Below are 17,409 nucleotides of genomic sequence, written 5' to 3' on the forward strand. Positions count from 1 at the left end.
TAACAAAGGGGCAAAGGCAATTCGATGGAAAAAGGACACTTTTCAACAGATAATGCTAAAAAAGAAAAAAAGAAAGAAAACTAGACATCCACATGCAGAACTATAAACCTAGAAACAAACCTACACCTTTCACAAAAATTAACTCAAAATGGTTAACAGATCCAATGTAAATGCAAAACCATAAAACTTCTGGAAAGTAACATAGGGTTTGGTAATGACATTTTAGATACAACACCAAAAGCACGATCCATGAAAAAAAAAATTGCTAGGTTGGACTTCATTAAAAACTTCTGGTCTGCAAAAAAATTGTTAAGAGAATTAAGAGACTGGGAGAAAATTTTTGTAAAACATGTATCAAATAAAGTATTGGTATCTAAAATATAAAAAAAAACTCTTAAAACTCAACAATAAAACAACCCACCCAATTTTTAAAACAGGCAATATATCTGAACACTTCACCAAAGATACAGATGGCAAAAAAATATATGAAAATATGTTCAACATTACATCATCAGGAAATTGCAAATTAATACAATGAGATACCACTACATATCCATTAAAAGTTAAAATCAAAACACAATTTGAAAAATGATACAGCCACTTTAGAAAACAGTTTGGCAGTTTCTTACAAAATTAAACATATTGTGACCACATGATCCATTAATTGCGCTCTCCAAATCAGTTAAATACCGACATTCACACAAAAACCTGTACATGAATGTTTTGAGTACCTTTATTCATAATTGCCAAAACTTGGAAGCAACCAAGACGTTGTTCAACAGATGAATGTATGTGTTCAAGGAGACAAGCACAGTCATTTTAGCACTGTTCAGAACACAAAATTGTGAAACAGCCTATCCATCAACAAGGAATGAGAAAATAAAATGTGGTCACAGCTGTCAAAAGGAATTGTATGAACCGCTGTAAGAGAATAAAATACACACACACGCACACACACAAATATTAGAAACAAAACATAGTTAAAAACTCAAGATGCAGATTCATACCATTGAAATAAGCATGTACACACAACAAAGGTACATATTATTTCTGGATATGTGTATGTAAAACTGTGTGCTAACAATACTATAAAGACATACAATAAACTCACAATACTGGTTGCCTCTGAGAAACGGAGAGAAAAATCAAAGATGGGAGGCAGAGAACTTCAAATTTATCTACAATATTTTATTTACTGAATTTAAAAAAGACGTGAAGTAACTATAGCAAAATGCCAACATTTGTCCATTTGAGGTAATGGGGTAACAAAAGAAGTGTTTTTCATCTTATTTTTGTGCTTATTTAATATTGTTATTAAACACACACGCACTGTACAAACCAAATTGGGTTTGTCCCAGAATACCAGATTGTACAAGAAAAACCATGAGCAAAATATCACATTTGCAATTAATAAAGTCAAAATTATCTCAATGAATACAAAAATTTGATATTTACAAAGTATTCTAGCGAAGCATTAAGAACATAACAGGAAAACGTTTCAGCAGTGGAAAGCATTGCGGCAACACTTCGCGCAGCTCCTCTCCGCCTGGCGCTGTCCGCCTGGCGCTGTCCGCCTGGCGCTGTCCGCCTGGCGCTGTCCGCCTGGCGCTGTCCGCCTGGCGCTGTCCGCCTGGCGCTGTCCGCCTGGCGCTCTCCGCCTGGCGCTCTCCGCCTGGCGCTCTCCGCCTGGCGCTCTCCGCCTGGCGCTCTCCGCCTGGCGCTCTCCGCCTGGCGCTCTCCGCCTGGCGCTCTCCGCCTGGCGCTCTCCGCCTGGCGCTCTCCGCCTGGCGCTCTCCCGGCCCCTCCCGCCTCACGCTTGCGCACTTCCGTCCCGTCAGCCCTGCGCCTGCGCTTCTCGCCTCTTCCGCCGTCCGCACAGCGTCCGACCTCAGCAACGTTCCAGCTGAGCCCCACCCCGCCAGGCTCCTGCAGGGCAGCGCGGACACGCCAGGAGAGGCTTAGAGTACCGCGGCCAGAGCCTGTGTATGTCTGCATGAGAGCGTGTGCTGGTTTGGAAATGTGGCGTAGGGAATGGCCCGGGGTAAGAGGAGTAGAGCTTTTCCATGTGGGCCTAGGAGACCCACAAATCGAACCTGGCTCTCCCCCCAGGTATTACACTATCTTGTATTTTCACAGATGAAGACTTAAGCCAGAGAAGTTATGGCCTGCTCAGAATTAGATGACCTCTGATATATTCCCTCTCCCCCCTCCCGCTGAAAGCTGTAATCATGATCTCCAATAGTTTTGTTGTTGACAAACATACAGAAATAATTTAACTTACACATATGGCTGAATAAAAACATTTGTTGTAAAAATGTGTCTGCCAATCGATGTCTAGAGAAAATGTCCAGAATATATATAGGTGTTGTCTGTGTCTAGCAAAATAAATACGTCGTTACAGATGATTGATATCCTATTACAGAGTGGCAAATATTTCTCAATTATTAACCTGCTGAAGTATTCAGTTATTCATTTGTGCCCCCGTCGCCCAAAGGATTCAAAGAAGCATCTTAAATTGGGCAAGTTCACTTTCCAGTGCTTCTAATGTTGGTAAACAAAATAACTGCATGTAACCTGGAAAATCCAACTGGGTCAGAGCTTCCCAGTCAATATATCTTAAGTTTCTCCTGAAAATGGAAGTACCTATTATGAAAAAACTGACGAATCTGAATAGTCGTTCCTTCCCGCCAAAGCTGTGGCTCCTCCCTGTCCCATTTGAAAGTTCCTCAGAACGTTTAATCAGTCCACTCTATAACCCTTTACACCAGAGGTCTCTAACACCCTCCACTTCCTTCTACCCTTCTCCCACCCACCCCTGCCAGGGGCTGCACAGCAGTGGGGAAGCTAGCAAACCTTCACCTGTATTTTCAGCAGCTCCACAGCACAAACATCAGCGCCTCAGCTCCACCCGATCAAGCATTAGATTCTCATAGGAGCACCAGTCCCTGGTGCCAAAAAGTTGGTGACCGCTGCTACACCACCGTCTGCATCATACCTCAGCCAGGTTGTCTGGGCTGGAATTCTGCATCCTGCATCCCTGGCCTGAGAAAAAAGGTGAGTCCATCTACAGTATAGACCAGTTCTCACAGTCTATTTTACTTATTTAAGAAAGGTGTGGTTGTGTCCACCTCAGCCTCTCTTGCCTAAATATATAGGCAAGATATATCTGGAAGGTTTATAGCCACAATGTATTTTCATCTAGAGATTTTTTAAGTCTCTTTTTGAGACCATCCTTTCTATTCAACAGGCACAGCTTGGGTCTTTCCAGACAATCTGTCCTTACATTGGGAATTAGAAGATTCCTTAGCACTGGGGTGTTAGTGAAAACTGGAGTTCTGACCTGTTCAGGTGTCTGCCACTTGATTGAAGACGATGGTAACTTTCAGAGGGAAGAAATGAAATCTCAGCTCCCTGGAGAAAAGCAAGCCTAAGAGGAATGGGTTTCTCTGAAAGATGAACTTAGACTGTTCCCTTTTTTAAGGTTTCTCTGAAAGCTGAGATCTTTTCGGTTTCGATTTCTCAGAAGCCTAAATTAGAATGCTCTTGCCTCTTAATGCCTGCCTTTCTGGCCTCAAGAAAGAAAAAAAGCTGTTTCTTGTCAATAAGAATTTGCCATTTTAATTAGGTAAAAAGCTAATTAGTTCTGGCTTGACTCTAAAGGAACTGTGTATCACAAGGAGCACTTGAAACTTCTTGGTGAACAAGGCTACAGAAAAGCCTATTGGGATACACACCAAACTATTATTAAGGATCACTCACTGGCGAGTGCAACTGTAAAGAAGATGGAGAGGGTGCAATTGTTATTCTGAACAATCAGCGCGAGTTAAAGAAATATGGAATGAAGTAAGAAAAAGAGAGCAATGGTAGAGCCAGTTAGACAAGCAATACATCTCATTGACTTTCTCAGTTTTTCTTGTAGCCTCTATAATCCCAACAGTTATAGCTGGAATTTCTGCTCGATTTCCTGTTATTGATTTGACTGCTCATGCTGTTGTTGTTGTTGTTTCTTCTACTTAGCACTTTGACCTGCCGCTTCCCTCCACAGCCCACACAAATCACACTTCCTTTGAGGTTTGTTCGGTTTCTTGTACGGTTTCTTTCTGGTGTCCATCCTTACAGAATGCAAGAATTATTACACTATGGATTTAGTAATCATTTCTAACTGTGAGAAAGGGTGTTGTGCACTACGGGAAATTGAGTTTGAGATGTCATGAACCAGTGTTTTGTGCCGATCTCAGCCTGTCAATAATCAATGTTGGTGGGACAAGCCCTTGTGATTATTATTATTGCAAAACGTCCTTCCACGATAACCATGAGTAACTTTGAAAAACATAAAGTTATTACTTACAGGACCTGGAAATTACACAGCACACCTGCAAATACACAGCGAGGTTGCGGGTCGAGAGAAAGAGCGCATTGTCTGGGGTTTCTGGTTTTACCGGGCTTGATTGAGGGTGGAGTCCTGGGTTTCACGGTCTCGTGATTGGTGAATTTAAAATAGAGCACGAAAGAAAAAACAACGAACATTAAGAGCGAGAGTTTAAAGTTCAGGGAGGAAACAGCAGCCCAAATGGTCAGTTATGAAACCAATCAAAATCTCTAAAACAAAGGAACCTCAGTGAAGGGAGGTGGCCTGGCTCTTCGAGATAGTCATCTTTGAAGTAGATGCCTCTTTGAAGTGAATGCCTGACAGTCACAGCTTAAGTCAGTCATTTACATTACAAAAAGAAAGAAACAACCTTTACGACCTCGTTCTTAATCTTGGCTGGATCTTTCAGCAGACCTTTTTTAAATATGCAGATTCTAGGGCTCCTCTCTAGACACTCAAAATCAAACAATGAATCTATATTGAGACTAATTTGGAGATCATATGGGAAACATTATATTGAATGGTGAAATGGGTGGAGTCCGTTTTTCCTGTTATCCAAGATCCCTGGGTGATTCAATTGTTAGCCAAGTTCAGGAACTGCTGGACTACCATTTCCTTCCTATCTCCTATTATCACAATCTCTAGGCCTGTTGTGGTGCATTCAAATCTAAGACCCAAGGAGCCAATTGAGATTAATTATGAGCCTTTATTAGCCGGCCAGCGACTGGCTCTCTACCACGCAGTGTTAGAGGAGATCAGCCCCGGGTCTTTGTTTGAGGCAGTTTTATAAAGCCTTGGACTACATCGTAGAACAAAGAGAGAGTAAGGAAATTATAGAAAGCGGAAGTTAACCGTTAATGTCCTTTACAAAGATAAATGTATCTGGGGAATTGCTAGATCAAACATAGCCTGGTAGACAGTCTTGTTATCTGTATCTTGGAATGTTGTGCCTCTTCCTGGGACTTTGGTGTCTCAAGGAATCACTTCCTTGTTACTGATTTACTGGGAAGTCTTTACTCTTACAATTTCAAAAGAGGCAGCTCACAAAACCCAAAACTACATTAAACAAATAAGCAGTTTATAGAAAGCAGAAGTTGACCATTAATGCAATACAAATACATCACTTCGTACTACACTCTGGTTAATAAGTGAGCAGATTACAGAAGCAGACACTGGCCATCTTCATATCCTATACAATACATTTCCTAAACCCACTCCCAAGCAAGTAGGACAATTTCTGGTATCTAAAGATATTTCTTCCCTGTAGCTGACTTAGCTAGTTGGCTCACTTTGAAGATTTTCCAGCCTTAACATTTACAGGCCCACTATTCATGGTAGACTGTCACAGAAATTACTTGGATTACAGACTACTGCATGAATCCAATGTATACCAAATCTTTTACCAATATGGCCAGCATTATTACTCCGTGACCTTACCTACATGTGTCAAACACAGTGGGTAATTATCTGATTGCAGAAAAGTATTACAACCTACAAATTACCCCAGAGACATAGCATTTTTTGAAAAATCATACTTGAAAAGTGTCCAGTAAGAAAAACCCAGCGGGGTCCAAAGGATGTCTTAATAACCATGTTCACAGAAGATTGAGTATTATGTCCAACCCTGTGCTAAGCATTTCATGGTACCTAGGTTATCCCTAGGAAGAAACTAAGCCTAAGAAAAGTTAAGAATCAATGTTGGTAAAGTAACTTCTCCCAATCACTGAGGCTTTGATCACATGCCGGGCACTGAGAACTTAGTTTAGTAGCTACTGGTTGTTGACACTTCAGTTTGTGCCAAGCACAGGAGACAAAGCATTTCAGCTTTACAACAACTGAAGGATATCATATTATTTTCATTTTACATAAGAAAAATCAGTTAACTTGCCCAACTCACATCTGGGCCTGCATTTGAACCTTGTCTCATTTGACTCTGAAACCCACACAAGTACCTGAGTGCCTCAAAGCTCAGGGGTACCCCAAAGCTTGGTGGGATGGAAACTCTGGTCATTCCTGGGTAGGACTCTAAGTAGTGAATGGGTGTTTTTCCTGTTATCCAAGTGCGGACCCCACCCATATCACCATTCAATATAATGTTTCCCATATGACCTACAAATTAGTCTCAAACACCTGTCATAGAGCTGATGAGGGGCCCAGGATCTGGAATTTTAACAATCACACCAGAGGATTCTGCTTAGGCAAATGTGGAAAACTCTGTTTAGGTAGCTTTGGACAAGCAGAGAGAGATTAGTTTTATAGACCTCCTGGGTCGTGCTCCTGGTAACTGCCATTTTTCAGGGAGGGCACAAACACCAAAGAAATCCAGGCAAGAAGAATGCTTCTGTCCTAATTATGTGACTTTGTTGCCGAGTTCCCTAAAACATCTTCACTCCACCCCACTGTCATGTTTCATGGAATTTGGTGAAGAGCTTTCTTATCTTTTACTTGCCTATCGCTGTGTTCCTCTCTGTAGGTGTAGGGCAGGGCTGAGAAACCAAATGCAACATGAGAGGCTCTTCTGCACTGAGTCGCACGCACCATCCTAGGCTGCAGTGTGGAAAATTTCTCATGTGCTGTATGGCATACTACAGACTGGGAATGGCTTCCAGAACAGTCAAACCAAACGAGATACCAAATGGAATGTGCACTATGATTACATCTCTGCTAAAATATATCTGTCAATGGACCAACACTGGAAATGCATAAGCAAAAAGAACAACTGTGTACATGGTGGTAAGAATGAGGATGAATTTTCTTTTGCTTATTTTTCAATCTTTCTGTGACGTCATTATAAAGACCTAGTAATGCAAGGTATATTTAAGTTTCTTAGTAAGTCCTTTTAGTAATTAATTGGTTTTGTAGAAAAATTTTAGAAACTAAGAGTAACCAAGTTGCTTAATATCGCAAATATTCTAAATATACCTAATCCTGGTCTCAACAATAATTAACATAAATTACTGTCGACATGGAGACTCATGCCTTTAACATAAATGAGTAGGAAGGCAGAAGGGTGTAGAGGCTGAAAAGGGCTTTAGAGTCAGGCGGACATGGGCTCAGACCCTGCAGTCAGAATTTAGTAGTTCTGTGCTCCTGGGCAAGGTATTTACCTTTAAGCCACAGCTTCTTCAACTATAAATTAAAGCTAAGTAGGGCCAGAATTTACTGAGAGCTTTCTACATGCCAAGCTTCATTTAAATGTATTATTTATTCAATCCTCGTCTTTAACTTAAGGCATAGATATGAATTTTGTCTCTATTTTACCAATGAGAAAGCTGATTTTTAAAGGGAAATTCACTTTGCCTGAGGTCATCCACCCAATTTAGAATAAAGTTGGAGTTCAAGTCTTACCCTAGGATTCATGCTCTTAACAGCACTTTATCCTGCCTATACATACATAATTCAAAGGCTGCTCGGAGTATAAAAAGATATAATGTATTTAAAACAGGTTGCACAGTGTCTGACACATAGTAAGCACTTACTATATGTTAGCTATTAGCTTATACTATATACCAGAAGATACAGGAATGGAGCTGTAGAGGTATTTTGATGGATCAGCTATCTACTGATGGGGTTTATTGACCATGTCTGGCCCTATTCTAATGGAATCCCTGCTAGCCTCACTGCTGCCCTCTAACACATGCCTCTTCCAGGCTGTACAATGGGGCAAAGAAGACAGTCTTCCCTGATTAATGCAGTTAAAGAAGATGGACTTAAACTGCAAATGGCCTGAGATACTTAACAATAAGAAGAGAAAAGGCACAGTAGCCATGTCCTCATTTTTCACTCACGATTTAGGCTGAAATTAAAAGAACTAATGATGTTTAAAAATTCCATTTATTTCAAAATCCTGTTTCCTCTAACAACTGAAGATATTGAACCAAGATGCAGGAGCCTTGGAGGGGCTCTGGCAATTCTTGTTAGGAGTGCTTGACCTTGGCCAGGTCAGGAATGTGACCTGAATATGATCCTGAGCTTTGTAGAAGGTGAAACTCAGATTTTCCCAGATGATCAGGGGGCTCTGGGAGAAGTGACAAATATTAAGTAAAAGAAACAGTATAGTCAGCTGTTTTCATTTATGATGAGGGCCTATGCTTTCTAGAGATGTGAACTTGACAAAGGATTCTGATAGCAAATGTGAGTATTCTTGGCCCTGGAGAGTATTTTCAGGGTATTGATATATTCTCAGATTTGAGCTTAACACATCAAGGATTCTATTTAAGTGTTATAATTACTTGGCCACTTATTAGATATGTGCCTTTGAGAAACTTAAATTCCCTGTGACTCACCTTTGTCATCTATAAAACGGAGATAATATGTATATAACTCAGAGTTGTGAGAATGTATGCAAAGCATTAGCAAATAGCTGGTTGTCATAATATCTTAATAAATAGTAACATGTGGTTATTATAAATTTTGTACTTATTTCAAGTTGATGTTTCTCAAAGGTAATTTTATCTTTGGCCTTCCCAAAACCTTGAGGGAACTGGGAAAATTCAACTTCATATAAAATCTAGTTTACCCTATATGTCCTCTTTTCTTAAATGGACTTCTCCTTTCTCTTCAGAAAAAGTCCTGTTGATGGTCGGATGCATCCTATCTTTTCTTCTTTTTGAGATAGTACCCACGTCATTTTCAAGTGACCAGAATTTTTTTCTTATTTAATATTAGGGTTACATAATTCATGTTTCCACCTAATTCTCCAAGTTAAGGTCCTAGGTTAAAGTGATAGCCTTGGTTTTACTCTTCATGCAGAGAAAACATGTCCTAAGCCACCTGTTTCCGAGATACCTACCCCTCTTTTTTGCCATCAGAACCTGGTGTCAGCATTTTGTTCTCTTATTTAAGGCTGAACAAATCTCTGTGTTGTCAGGTACAGTGATTGGGGTTTTTCTACACACTTCCCATCACACTTCAAACCAATATGAACAAGATGAATCTCTTATCTAGACCACCCTTTGGATCCAGTAGACTCCCCTCTGGGGATTTATAAATATACCAAATATATAAATATACAAATATACTAGAGTATTTGCCTGGCTTAATTTGAATAGTGTTAAATTGCTGGTGACCCAAATTAATAGGAAGATGTCATTGAAATTTTGTATGATCTAGCTGGGAAATTGTGCAACCACTTAAAGTGCTAATTTTGAAGACTGTGCTACGACATGGCAAAAAGTCTGCTTTAGTCAACTACTGCCTCAAAACAATCTCAAAATCTCAGTCATACAGTAATAAACATTTATTTCTCACTTATGCAATGCAAGTCAGCTGGGTTTCGGCTCATCTAGTCAAGATCTGTTGAACTTGGCTCCAGGCCATGAGTTGAGTTCAAGTCTGCTTCACGTCTCTCATTCCTCAGTGACTGACAGGATGCCCAAGGCATAGTCTTCACATGGTCAAAAGCGGAAGCCCTCAGAGTAGACCTAATGCTGAAATGTGTAAAGTCTCTGCGCACATTACAACTACGAACATTTCGTTGGCCAAATAAAGCCACATGGTCAAGAAAGTTGATTGTATAACTTGATCATAACTATGTAAAATAGTTTTGTGAATCAACAAAGAATGGAAATAAATAAGCCAAATGAAACTATGCCCCAAAAGAAGAACTTTTTATTTTGCCTTTCTCCCTTTCTCAAATTTACACAAGAGAATTGCATTACCCTTCTTTTTTAAAGTAAGTTTTAGAAGCATCTCACAGCAGGCCATTTACTTTATTAAACTAATTGCTTTATCCATTGCATCAAGGGTCTGTAGAAAAAAAATTGGAATTCTAAGTACAAGTAAGTTAGTCAATTATTATTAGTCCCCACCCGTTCCTACTCTCAAACTCAAACCAAATGGACTTCCATCAACATGAACCTTTAACTTTGTCTGTTGTCTAAAAACAGATCAAATTGCTTTATTCTCTTATTATTAAGCATTGCAGTGTCAATTATTCTGCGCACAGATCTCTTTGAAGTCTCCGAAATTAGATATTCATTTCATTGAAGAGAAGCATTGTCCCTAGTAAATTCTGATTTTCTGAAACTGGCAAGTCCATTCAACAAATAATTACTGAGCACTCTGTGTTCAAGGCACTACAATAATTGCTTTTGGGGCAGTAAAGATGTGTAAGTGACCATCCTTACTCTCAGAGATCTCATAGTCTCATGGGAAGAGAAATGTGTACACATCTATTTGCCTACAGAAAGAAGACTAAGAGAAGGGCAAAATGGTTCTCAACTCTGGTGGCATATTAGAATCATCTGAACAATTTTTAATAAATACTACTATCCAAGCGCATGCCCAGAGATGCTGATTTAATTGCTCTAGTGTCTGCCAGATCACTGGTATTTTTTAAAGCTCCCCAGGTAAAAATAATGAGCAGCCAGTGTTGAGAACCACTGGGTTAGGCCTTCTAATTTGAGCCTGACTGAGCTGTTTCAGGAGACTAAAAGTTGGCAAAGATTCTCAAATTCAGTATTTAAAACAACTTAAAATATCAAAAATTACATAATACATGCATATAGTTTAAAACGTTACATGGTACTGAGGCTTATGACCAAAACATAGCACTTCCCTGTACTCTCCATTTCTCCAATTCTCTTCCACTTTGACTCTTTAAATTATTTTTAAAGAATTCACACATCTCCCATTATTCAGGTGTTAACGCACTGGTATCTTTTACATCATCAAAAACAAGTTAGTTAAAAGAAGGCACAAAAAACTTAATTGCTGCACTTTATTTTCTCCAACCTAAAATTACCCTAACTGCTCCCCTGGCCCCCACCTGCCCAAGGAATAGTAAAAAGGAGTAAATGTCAAATAATTGGTGTGGCAGGTGTAGGAGAGAGGTTCTTGTGTCCAATCCATGGCCAGGTTCAGACTGGCCTGCCCGGTGGCCTGAACAGTTAAAAAAAAAAAAAGGCAGCTATGAGCACTTTTCTAAGCCCTACCTGTTCTCCTACCTCTCAGAAAGTTGATGGGCTTTATCTAAATTATAGCCAAAAGAATATTTCCATAATTTGTCCTGCATCCGGGCCTCTCCAGCGGTAATAAAGTTGTCTTTAAGCTTCCTAGAAGTTAAAAACAGTCTGGAAATAGGAATCTTACCAAAGATTAAAAAAAAAAAAAAAAAACCTATGGAAAAAAAAGATTGCATTGAAGAGCATAAGATTGGCTTAACTATTTTGGGGAGCTGACCAGAGAAAAGGACCTTTGATCTTATTTCTAATACATTGCACATACATTGGAAAGAAGACATGATGGGAAGGTATTGCACAGATTCTGCTATGTCAACAACTACTCTGGCATAGTTTAGAAAGACTTCGGCATTATCACTCTAAAAAATTTAAGCCATAGAATGGCAGGAAAAAGGGGAACCAAGTTTAATTTTGGGGGATGACAAAAGTTTAATTGAAGAGGTGGGCACTTGAACAAGGACATGATTGACAAGAAAGGGTTCCAACAGCTAGAGGGAGCAGAACAAGGTTTGAAGGCTGAGAAAACGGCATAGGCACAGCCAGAAGCCAAGAATGTGTGTGGGTGGCCTAGGTGATAGTATCGCTGCACAGGCTCCCGTAACCTCTCACTGGATTACAAAGTTAACACCAAATCATCACGGACGACATCAGGGTTGTGCAAAGACCTCTTACAGTGAGACCACTTCCCAGGCCAATAGCAGGGTGTAAGCAGTTTCTAGCCTAGATGAAAGTATTAAGACATAAAGAATGAATGTGAGCAAAATGCTGTTGTGTTTGGGAGTATGAGGGGAAGGTTAGTGGTCAACCTGGAAACTTTAGAAACTAAGAGAGAAAAAAAATTTCATCTGAGGCAGAGATTATGGAAAAACTAGTCACTCTTAGCATTCTAAATTTGCTTTCTTTTATAAACCTGTCCTGTCTAGCCTTTGCGGTAGAAATATTTCTGTTTTAGAGATGGTCGTAATAGTCTAACATAATCTGAAGACTTCATACATTTGAATCAGATTGCCAGCTCCCCTTGCTGCAAAGCTTTGCTTGTATAATTTGGTTTCCTATGTTACTATTAAATGTACTGATTAACAAAAGCATCTGGCTCACCTATTACTACAATCCTCGCTGGAAATTGTCAGAGTAGCAATTTCATTTATGCCTTGGTCTTTTGTGAACTTTATTAGTATCAAGCCATCGTCAAGAGAGATCCAGTTCTGAGCCTATACAGCTCGAGTCCCATAGCCAGTACGATGTGCCAACAAGGGTGCTGTCCTGAGATACTCAGTCAAGGTAAGTAGCCTGGAGCGCACCCTACTCCCCAGCCTCAAAATAGTCCAGCTGGACTGGGAGCATTAGAAACATTGGGAAATGGAGGTTAATAAAGGATGTGTTAGTAGAGTATGTCAGGGTATATCATGGAAAGCCCTGAAAATTGGTTTGGTTTGAAGACTGCAGGGACTCACTGAAGATACATTAGCAGGGGATGGCACAAGATCAGTTCTCTATATGAGGAGATCCTCTCCGTTTGACAGGAAATAAGTCAAACTAGGCCAAGAAAACTGGAGGAAGGCGACCAAATATGTCTGCCATACATGAAGGAGGTGAAGTGTACTGGAAAACAGACGGTAACTCTGCACATAGAGTGTCAGGGTCCCAAGATACATTTCTGTGGCTCTCTGCCATACCGACTCTGCCTTGATTTCCTCACTTGTACACGTGAAAAGGAGTGACTGCCACCTGCCTGGGAGAAAGGACTCTGCTCTTTCTGGAGTCCTATAATGCTTGAAATAATTTTCAGAAGGCTGCCTTTTCATAAAGCAGGTAGAGGTGTTTAATAGCTCTTGAGGCAAAGCAGAGCTTATGAGTTTCCTCTGACAGGGTACATTCTGGACTGAGCCCAAACACGATATTCCTCTCCAGGCCTGAAAACTGCTGAAGACTGTCTAAAATGATGTGACTGCCCAAAACACCAGAGGCCTGGCTGAAGGCAACTTCCGTTGCTCTGTGAGTTTCAATTAATTCCATTGCTTTTAGCAGCGCAAGCTCATAACGTCCTCTGTCCTCCCCTCTCCTGCACAGAATTGCTATATCTTTGGGCAAATAGCCACACTGGAACAGGCTGTGACATCTTTCTGCCACACGATTCGCGATTTGCCCTATTGCCAGGTTAGTCTCTGTCTCACACACCCCAGGCAGAGCCTGAGCACATATTGCTTCCTCGTAGGCAGCTTCCCTGAACAATGACAGTATGTCTGGAGACATATTGAAGAGAGGATTTTCTCTGATTCTCTTCATTTCTTGTTTCATGACCATTGCTATTTCCAGAGAGCAGTGGATCCCATTGGTGATCGTTTTACGAGGAAACTGAGCAGAAGGAGGGGGAAGGCCATTGACATCAGCACGATGGACTTGGAAAGGGTCCAGAAAAAACCAGAGAACCCCATGGAGAAGGTTGTCACTTGCAGCCCCCCTCACCTTGGACTGGGTGATGCTCTTAGCCTTCATGTACCAATCACCATATTTACTGCAGAACTTCTCAGTTTCATCCATCACTATGTGTTTAATCTTTAGGAACTCCCCTTGCATGAAGGTCTTCCGGGTGACAGCTTGGCAGGTGGTTTGCTGGCTGTAAGGATGACAGAGAGAATAGGATTTCAGGGAACACCATGCATTCATTACTCTCTCGATTGGAATCAGAGGGTAGTTCCCATCCGGAGGCTGATCCGTTGATTCAGTGGTATCCTGAATAGTCCAAAACCGTTTTACTGATAAATTACTTGACAGAATTCATAATTGCAAACTCTGCTCCTTGGAGTTATCTAGTTAAATCTGCATGTGAAACTTTTGAAATAAACCTGGATAGGAGACTATTCTTTCTATTAGTCTTTTTCTGTATCGTGACAATCCCTAAAGACAAGCTCATTACTTCTAAAGGAAATCTCAAAAGTAACTTACACTTGTTACTACCATTTCTTTCTGTTCTTTTCAGGGGTAGAGAACAGCCACCTAGAGGCATATCATAATTTTTATATGTAAAAGAGGTATGGGCGAATGCAAATTCCCCTTAAAGCACATCCTATTTCCCCATTTACTTATAGTACAAACCAGAAACCTCTTTAGATTTTAGTAAGGAAAACATCAACAGGTTGCTGAGTTCCATGACATATCAGACAGGGTAACAAATCTACAGGGCTGTTTCTCTCTGGGACTATGACCGTGTTTACTTTGCTCAGCGTATCAGAGGAGGAGGAACAAATGAGCGGAGGCAATAGATAACTAAGCCTGGTGGTTGTTTCAATTCGGACCCAGGCAATATCACTCATTCCTACAGGTTTTCTCATTTTACATATGCAGTCCCTGGGCTTTACTCCTTGAACCATAACTGTTCATGTTCTTCTCTTCCAGTTCGGCCTGTGTACCACTTTTGAAGAAAAGCACTGATTCTTAGCCATTCTCTGTATCCCCTCCACATAGAGTTCAGTAGATATTTGTTAGACCGAATTTGCCTTTTGATGGAGGAATTTTTAAACTTACCTATAAAGCATATTAAAAAGCACAGCGCTTAGCACAGTTTATGGCATCCTTCCTCATCTGGCTTCTGCCTCCTTTGCAACATCATCACCTATCGCATACCAACACTCCCTCACTGCTCCAGTCAGACTTCCTTCTGATTCTTTAGTGTCTCCATGCCTTTGCAATCGCTATACCCTTTGCCTAAAAAGCCCTCATTTTATTCACTTCTCTCACCGACTTTTAAGAGTGTGACCAATAGATCTTCTTTACCGGGAAGTATTTGCTGACCAACCTTCAGCCACAGTTAAGATAAGCATATCTTATTATCATACTAATTACACCACATTCACATTGCTTATTTTTTCTTTTGTCCCTGTTTATGGCCAGGTCTTCAATATATTTTCTCCTCTAACATTAGATATCCATAGTTCCTAGCATGCATATGGTGCACAGAAAGATTTGTTGAATAAATAAGTAAACCAAACCAAAAATTCAAATGAGTTCGCCTTCATTTGCTGCATTATAAAGCAACCAGGCTGTTTTCGTAAATTGAAAGCTAAAGATTTAAATCAGAAGCAAATTTGCATGTTTTCTAAAATTATTGATTCATAACAACTTAAACCAATGAAAATATTTTATAAACACAATCAAATGGTATTTAAATTCAAGTTTCTGTTATGTATGTCTAATGAGAGGAAATACCCTATAGATTTAAGTATTAAATCTCAAGCAAAGAGTTTATGTAAAGAAAGGTAGGTTCATTTCTACTAAAATATAAAGCCACAGAGTATGGGAAAAAATGTTTCTAGTTACATAAAGTTATGCGCACTTGGCTAATTTATGAGATGTTTAAGCCTAAAAATTGCAAGGCACTCATTTGTAGCTCAACTACCTAATCACTTGGAAATGGGAATCTAGTTTGAGCTCTGCCATTTATGCAGTTAAGGCAAAATCTTGAATTAACAATACAAATTACTTCTGTGATACTGTTGAAAAGACTAACTAAATACATTTATTATGTTCAGTTAGTGAAACACTTACAGCACGTAATTCTTTAAGGAGTCACTTTCACAAACATAGAGAACCTCTTCTGGTTGGCAGTGGAATAAGTCCTTAATTTTCTCCGTGATCTTTATGGCTAGGGCTGTCTTCCTGGTTCCTGGAAAGCAGTAGATGAACAGTTCTCGTGTCTCCTGAAGGCTCTTTGAAAGCTGCTCACACTGCTCTGCTATGAGCAAGTTGAAAAATTCACAGCCCAGCTGGTCACTCAAAAGAGATCTAGAGCACAGTGAGACCACGATGAGGGCCTGCAGCAAGTCTTCCATTTCTTCCTCATTAGCAAGCCGGTAGGATTGGGGGTAGTATACAGGGATTTCACAGGGTCTACACTGTGTGGTGGGCAGGCACATCAGCTTCGGAATGACACACACTTTTTCTGTGTAACCAACAGTTCCCAGTTTCTGCTTTAACTGACGAGCAGTATTTCGGGCATACTCAAGGCTTTCACTCTTACTGGGGTGTGTCAAGATTGTAAAGAGTACAAGGGGGCTATTAACTGCTATTAGGAGAGCATCACACAGGACATCCTGCTCTTTCTTTAAGCCAACATCACTAGCCCAGCTTCTAGAAAATATCACGATCCCCTGAGAACAAGGATATATCTGCATCTTCATTAATTCTTCCAGTCCTTTATGATCTGAGAATAGCTTCTTACAGAGGGATTCTGGTTTAAATTGTATCTCGTCCTGTGTCACTGAAAATCCAAGAGGTAGAAATTACTAAAATGTACAAAAACGTATTGTAAGTATTCCTGCAACACACATAGAAAGAAATGAGTGTAGCCATGGAGCCACAGGTTTCCTTGTCTGCAAGAAAAGCACTGCCTCTTCACAGGCCAGGGCTGTGAAGTTCCCACTGTTGACTGCTCTCATACAGGGAAGACAATCAGGGAGGGGTCTTCACAGAACAGCCTCCTAGCACCCCCTTCTCAATCTCAAATGGTCCACTTCTGCTAGGAATTCAGGCAGTCATGCCTTCCTGTTAAGAAGGTGTGTGTTTGCACAAGTGCATGTGTGCCTGAGGCTTTGAGGAAACTAAGAACTTTAATATAAAACAATGATTCTTAACATGTGACAATTTTACTATCCCCACCCCTCAGAACATTTTTTCTTGTTACAGCTGGAGGAGTGCTACTGGAATCTGGAGGGTAGAGGCCAGGAATGCTGCTCTACATCCTACAATTCAGAGGGCAGCCCCCTTCCACAAAGAATTATGTGACCAAATAACAGTAGTGCTAAGGTTGAGAAACTCTGCTTTAGAACCCCAGGGCTCACCTCCTTCTGTATTGGAAAGCCAGGGGGCAATTCTCTTGTGGTCTAGACCTAAGGAATTTAGGAGAACTCCTAAATTATCACCAATTTGGGGAACAAAAGCCATAAGTGACTAGAAGCCAGAAAACACACAGAAATATTGTGAAAATTTGATGACTGGGAAATAAAAGTTAGCTATATGTATTATTTCAGGACCATTATGCACATCCCCGCGTCTGCGATGCGCGGTGCCGCGCCGCGGCGG

At 40.5% G+C, this 17,409-nt stretch overlaps 2 protein-coding genes across 6 annotated transcripts in view; both read right to left on the minus strand.

Annotated features, from left to right (window-relative positions):
• Window positions 1–17,409, minus strand: part of LOC107500179 (schlafen family member 11-like) — a 65,463-nt gene that overhangs the window by 18,224 nt on the left and 29,830 nt on the right. The window contains exons 1-2 of one of the 5 annotated variants that reach the window (XM_036222486.1): window positions 3,341–4,461; window positions 2,860–3,042 (exon numbers count right to left, since the gene is read on the minus strand). The exons of 1 other annotated variant lie outside the window; for it this stretch is intronic. Coding sequence is in view for 1 of the 4 variants with exons in the window: in XM_036222485.1 (XP_036078378.1) it covers window positions 4,349–4,527 (179 nt within the window). In the remaining 3 variants the exon portion in view is untranslated. Of the gene's footprint in view, window positions 1–2,859; window positions 3,043–3,340; window positions 5,313–17,409 lie in introns of those variants that run through there. 3 more of the 5 variants (XM_036222489.1, XM_036222485.1, XM_036222487.1) reach the window with 3 other exon arrangements.
• Window positions 11,651–14,262, minus strand: LOC118603830 (protein SLFN14-like). Its single transcript, XM_036222493.1, has one exon. The coding sequence runs from the start codon at window positions 13,996–13,998 to the stop codon at window positions 13,117–13,119; it is 882 nt and encodes a 293-aa protein (XP_036078386.1). The 5' UTR covers window positions 13,999–14,262; the 3' UTR covers window positions 11,651–13,116.

This window comes from Rousettus aegyptiacus, unplaced genomic scaffold (genome assembly GCF_014176215.1).
Source record: "Rousettus aegyptiacus isolate mRouAeg1 unplaced genomic scaffold, mRouAeg1.p scaffold_m13_p_6, whole genome shotgun sequence".
In the NCBI taxonomy this organism is placed as follows: Eukaryota; Metazoa; Chordata; class Mammalia; order Chiroptera; family Pteropodidae; genus Rousettus; species Rousettus aegyptiacus.